The 6,000-nt window shown below is 41.5% G+C and overlaps 1 protein-coding gene across 1 annotated transcript in view; it reads left to right on the forward strand.

Annotated features, from left to right (window-relative positions):
* Window positions 1–5,717, forward strand: part of Micos10 (mitochondrial contact site and cristae organizing system subunit 10) — a 28,425-nt gene extending 22,708 nt beyond the window's left edge. Inside the window, exons 2-4 of the mRNA XM_005317531.5 lie at window positions 1,936–1,983; window positions 2,970–3,079; window positions 5,472–5,717. Of these exons, the coding sequence (XP_005317588.1) occupies window positions 1,936–1,983; window positions 2,970–3,079; window positions 5,472–5,486 (173 nt within the window). The 3' untranslated portion in view covers window positions 5,487–5,717. The remainder of the gene's footprint in view (window positions 1–1,935; window positions 1,984–2,969; window positions 3,080–5,471) is intronic.
* The last annotated feature ends 283 nt before the right edge of the window (window positions 5,718–6,000 follow it).

Consider the following 6,000-nt stretch of genomic DNA (forward strand, 5'->3'; position numbering starts at 1 on the left):
TTGTTTGACATAAACAAATTTTTTTGGAGGTGGGGCTATTGGGTACTCATGAGAAATGCTCAAGTATTAAGTTCCTTTCCCTGTCATTATGCCAACCTTGATTGTGGTCTAATTTTTCACCATTTTATTAAATGGAAATTAGGATGATAAGTGATTTTCATATATTGCATTTTAAAGTTGAGCACCAAAATAATATATAACACATGATCTACTGGATAGGGCAAAGTAATTATTTTTAATTAAAATTTTATATTTGTGTAGGCTATAGTCATATGTATGTAGAGTCTTATTGCTTACCTATGGGAATATGTTCTGAGAAATACATCATTAGGCAATGTCCTCATTGTATGAACATCATATAGTGTAGTTACACAAACTTAGGTGGGACAGCCTTTGCACCTCAGATGTAGGTATTGTTCCTGGGCTATGAATGTGTACAGCCTGTTACTGTACTGACCATTCTGGGCAGTCATAAACAGTGGCAAGTGTCTGTGTATTTCCACATAGAAAAGGTAAGTAAAAAATCCTATAAAAGTTTAAAAATTGTATAATTATATAGAACACTACACTCACCAAGAATGGCATTGAATTTACTCTGGGTGAGCCAGTGAGTGGTGAGTGTGAAGGTCTCTAGGACGTTAATGCACATCATTGTAGACTTTACACACCTTATAAATAATAAGGCTACACTACATTTATTTAGAAAATTTTGTCTGGGCTCGGGGAACGGAAAAGCTCAGAGGCCCTTGGTTTGATCCCTAACATCACCACCTCCCCTACAAAAAAATCAGTAATAAAATAACCTTAGCTTATTTTAACTCTGACTCTTGTAATTACACTTACATTAAAACACAAATACTTTGTTTATGTTCCAAACATAGCTGTACAAAAAAAAAAAAATGTTTTCTTTAAGCTGGTTGTGATGGTGCACACCCAGCAACTCCAGAGGCTGAGGCAGGAGGATCCAAGTTTGAGACCACTCTAAGCAACTTAGCAAGACCCTGTCTATTAAAAAAAAAAAAAAAAGAATGGAGATGTAGCTCAGAAGCACACCTGATTTTAATCCACAGTACCTATATATCTTTGTTTTATAAGCTTTTTTCGGTTTTTAAAAATTTCTAGGCTTTTTTGTTACGAACTAAGACACAAACACACACATTAGCCTAGGCTTTCATGGTGTGAGGATCCATCAGTATTACCATTTTCCACCTCTACCTACCTTATTTCCCACTGGAAGGTCTTCAGGTGTCGTGAAACTTGGATCCTCTTCCTATGATGACAATGCCTTCTAGAATTCCCTCCCTGAGACTTCTCTCCATGAGGTATCATTCTTTTCAGAAATATGTTCATGGTGGTTTGTTTATATTTATTTATTTGTTTGTTTATTTTCACCGTCGATTTGCTTGTATATCGATAATGCACCATGAACAGTCCTCTCTGTTAATGAGACCCTGTCTTAAAAAAAAAAAAAGAAAGAAAGACTAGAAGTGTAGCTCAGTGATTAAGTGTCTCTGGGTTCAATCTCTTCTTCCTGCCCCCGCCCCCAGTGCATCAATCAGAGTGCAGAAGTGACCAGGGAAGCATCCTCTGGCACTGTTTATCTGGCTTCCTTATGCAAGATGGGCAGCAGTGCAGAGAGGGCTTAGAATAATCTCTTGGCTGGTTCCCCAGCCCCCTACCCTCATATCCTGTAACTTGTCTAGACAGAATGATGGAGAACAGAGTTTTTATTTCCTATCATGGGCGGGAAGATCAAAGGCATCTATAAAGCTTCTGACAGTAGGAAAGGTTAGAAATGAAAAAAATCAACTCTCTACCAAATTATGAAAAGATAACCTGCTTTATGATGTTCATACTTAAGAAACGTTAATGTTATCTTTGTCAAGTTATTATTATGCAATTTAACATATATATATTTTTTTCCCTTTTTTGTAGGTACTGGTATGGGATTAGGAATTGTTTTCTCACTTGCCTTCTTTAAAAGTAAGTTTGACTCATTTTTTCACACAGTATATATGTGCATAGCAGGGACACAAGTTTGGAGAAGGCACATCTAAATGGCTGTCGGTCCATCCATTTATGGGTTAGGTAGGCCATTGTAAAACAGCTCTCGACAAAGAATGTGGACTTGAAAGAGGTCAAAATGGGCTGGACAGCTCCTGCATTCCCTCTGGGCGTTGAGTCAGGTGCCTGTTATCTTAAAATATGATATCATTTCAAAAGCCTGTACCTTATGCCAGTGAGTCATTTAGCCAAGTCTTCATGCTCAAATATTTCTAATTAATTATAATTTTTTTCTAAAGGAACTTGAAAATGAGAGTCTTGCTGGTAATAAAAACGAGTGAACCAGAAATACACATGCTTCCTGGCCAAAAATTCTAAGTAAAGGCAGGCAGTATCTCTTTCATTCTTTGGAATAACTTCCAAAGTTTGGATCATAAACTGAAGCCAAAGGGGTCACTTTGACCTGTTTCCATGAAGAGCTGTCAGGGACTACATAACTAGAGAATCACGATTAACATACTCTGCTGATTTGAAATAATCATTTACAGATTGGTTTAAATAAACTCCATGATTTACTAAATCAAAGTATATAAATACTGGTGAAATTGCTACCTATTTAAAAAATTTGAAGCACCTTACTGAAAGGTATTATTACTTCTGACAAGGTTAAAATATCAAACTGAGCAGATGATTAGAACTGATACCAAAAAACTCTATTTTCATATTGTACTACTTAAATTTTCCTGAAAGCTAGCAGCATAGATGCTTATAAATATTTGCTACATTAATATTTATGTATTAACCCTTTTGTGGTGGCATGGACAAAACATCCACAGCATTGTAGTATCTTGATATGGTGCCCACTGAGGATTTATTGAACCCTTAGCAGATGTATTAAAGGGGTGGGAAACTTTATCCTCTCTAAATGATTCTTTATTGAGATTTTCCTTTTTTTTGCTCAATAGGAAAAATGTGGCCATTGGCCTTTGGTTCGGGCATGGGATTGGGGATGGCCTACTCCAACTGCCAGCATGATTTCCAGGCTCCATATCTTCTACATGGAAAATATGTCAAAGTATGTATGCAATTGATGTTTTTTTTTTTTTTTCAGAAGAAAAAAGTTTCTTCTGAGGTTGTACTTTAGTGCCAATTGGCCTTTAGTGATGTTGACACTATTTGGTGCTAAGAGGGTCTCCCCTGGGTCTTTAGTTGCATGTGTGCATTCAGATGTGCACTTCCAGGGTGGATGGCTGGGACTGAAGTCATTATCAATGAGGAAGCATTAGCTAGCTGTAAGTAGCACTTTTCCTTTAAGATCTCAGAGCCCTGTAAGCACCTCACTCAAACTAAACCTGAAGACTCTGGCTCTCGGCCATGATTCTGCGTTTTTATTGGAGAAGATAGTCTTGACTAAATTTCCTGTGGTTCTGTCAAAGGTCTTGTCTATAGGTGGAGTTTTCTTTTTACTTTTTGCTGTGCTTGGATTGAAACCAAGGCCTCACGTATGATAGGCAAGCGCTCTACTACAGAGCTACATCCCTGGCCCTTTTAAAAATTTTGTTTTGATATGGGGTCTCGCCAAATTGCCCAGGCTGACCTCAGACTTGCAATCCCCTTGCCTCTAGCTGGGATCACAGGTGTAAGGCAGCACACCTGGACACAACTGGAAAAAGGAAAGAGTTTAGCCTGCCTCCTGAAGTTTGGGTGGCAGCCTTTCCCTTTGCCTTGCTTTAGATGGTTGGTTCCTGTGGGGCTTTAAGTGACAAGGTCAGGGGAGGCTGGGTGTTCACGGTTAGAGATATTATTTTTATGTCTCCAGGGCCTGGAACAAAGAGTAGGCACTGAAGTAAACGTAGAGCAGATGAGTGAAGTGAATCATGTCTTCCACTAGCTGTAGGTGGTAAAGGCGGGGCTCGCTGAAGCACAGCCTTTACAGCAACCCAGCCTCTGGTGAAGAGCTGCACAGTCCCTACATGTCTCGGATTCCCCGCTCTCCAGCTTTCCTTTGAGCTGGAACCTTCACTGCGATGGGGCAGCAGCAGATCAGGAGACCTGTGTGCAGGCCGGTCCCTTGCTTCTTACGGGAATCTCAAGTTGTTTCACTTTCAAGCTTCCATTTTCCATCAGTAAAATGAGGAAGAATTTCTCCCTATGGGGGATTTTTGTTGTTGTTTTGTGGGGTGGATCCTGGGGGTTGAACCCAGGACCTCACACATGCTAAGCACATGCTCTGTCACTGAACTACAGCCCCCAACCTCCATAGGGTTGTGGTGAGGGTTAAAAGTGAAAATGTTTTTAAGCTGTGAGGTGCTATATAAATAGAAACATCAGTTATAGTTGAGGCCAACCAAGAAAGGGTGATTGACTTGTCCATTGTTCCACCATAATAACAAGTAGAGCGGAAAATGTGGCACAAATGCGTGTCCTAATTTGGTCAAGAGCTGAAGCTACAGGGTCATGAAATCTCAAATAACAGTATTTTACCACAGCTCCGCAGCCTCCTCTTTAGGAGCTGCTCGCACTCTGTCAGCTGCCCACCAGCTAACCCGGGCGCTGCAGAGAGTGGGGGCAGGGGGAGTTGATATTAATGAACCACCTCTGAGCCAAAGCCAGCGGGAGGACAGCAGAGGGGGACAAGGAGAGACACAGCTGGATGGCAGCAGGCTGAGGACAGGCCTTTCCACTGCTCCCTGACTCCACTTTCCTGGCAGCGAGCTGAGTCTGGGGTGGGGGAGAACAGAAAGAACAGGCAGAGAGCAGGTCTTTTTCTTGTTCAAAATGTTTCCATTGTTCCAAACTGGGTTGTCATGGATAATAGCTCAGAGGTGATTATATGGGTATTATATGTTTCATAGCTGGGAGTTACAGTGGAAAATGTTGTTACATATTTTTTACAGCCTAGTGTATATTGTTCCAAAATGGCCTTGTAACTTCATCTGAATTTGAGTCTATGCCTCGATGTTGTCATCCTCTACTTGCTCTGAAAAGAGGAAAGGCTCATTCTGGGTAGTCATACCATGCTCACTGCTTGTCATATGACAGCTACGGCCCTGTGGGCCATCTCAGTGGCTTTATCTTCATGTGCTTTCTCTCTAGACCTCCCAGTTGGTCCTGAGAGAGGTGTTATTATCCTCAGTCAGCAGATGAGAAAATGGAATCTTACTGGGGTGAAGATCATATAATTAGTAGGCTGTTTCAAGTGATGTCCTTTGCACTCACCTATGACCCCTTAGATGGTTTTAGGAACATAGTTTGCCAGGACCTGTTCCATTTCTTGCCCATTCTTTTTCCTCTTAATATTGGGGGAACCGTTCTTAGGAATCTGAGAGGGATATTTACCATCTTCTGGTGAGAGTTTAAAGCAACAGTGTAGGGAGGTTCTGTCCCTTGGGTCTGGCCTGAAGCAGCGATTCAGGTCATCCAGCTGCTGCCTGCATTGTTCTGACCTGAGTATCCTTGCTTCACAGGAGCAGGAGCAGTGACGCACACTGAGAACATCCCAGTGGGAGGACAAGAGAAATCATGTTTATTCCTCAGGAATACTGAAGTGCCCTGGAGTAAGCTGACATTTCTTCTGGAACAATGTTATCAGTAATGCTTTAAACTCCAGCACACTGTTTATGTATTTGAAACCAAGTCTGTTTCTTGTTTTGTATTTTCTCTCTGGAAAATGTAAGGAGGTGATCTTAAATAAATCTAAACAAAAATGGGAAGCTGTGTGCATGGCCTTCGTTTCTTGGCCTTTGGTCTTTGAGCATCAGGCTCTGTTTGAAGCACCTGCTGGAGCCTCTGAGCACCCCTGATGCTGTAGCTGGCATGTGTTCCTTTCCACTTGCCTTCTCATGTGTGGTTACCAGAATCGCTTCCACCTCAAAAATCTGAGGCTGGAGGGCTGCTGCATGGTCCTGTGAAGGCACTTCCTCGCTGGAGCAGCTCTTTGGGCGTTTATCTTCTCACAGCATACCTAGAGGGCACGTCCCTGCCCTGCTGAGGGCC

This window comes from Ictidomys tridecemlineatus, chromosome 11, assembly GCF_052094955.1.
Source record: "Ictidomys tridecemlineatus isolate mIctTri1 chromosome 11, mIctTri1.hap1, whole genome shotgun sequence".
Classification (NCBI taxonomy): Eukaryota; Metazoa; Chordata; class Mammalia; order Rodentia; family Sciuridae; genus Ictidomys; species Ictidomys tridecemlineatus.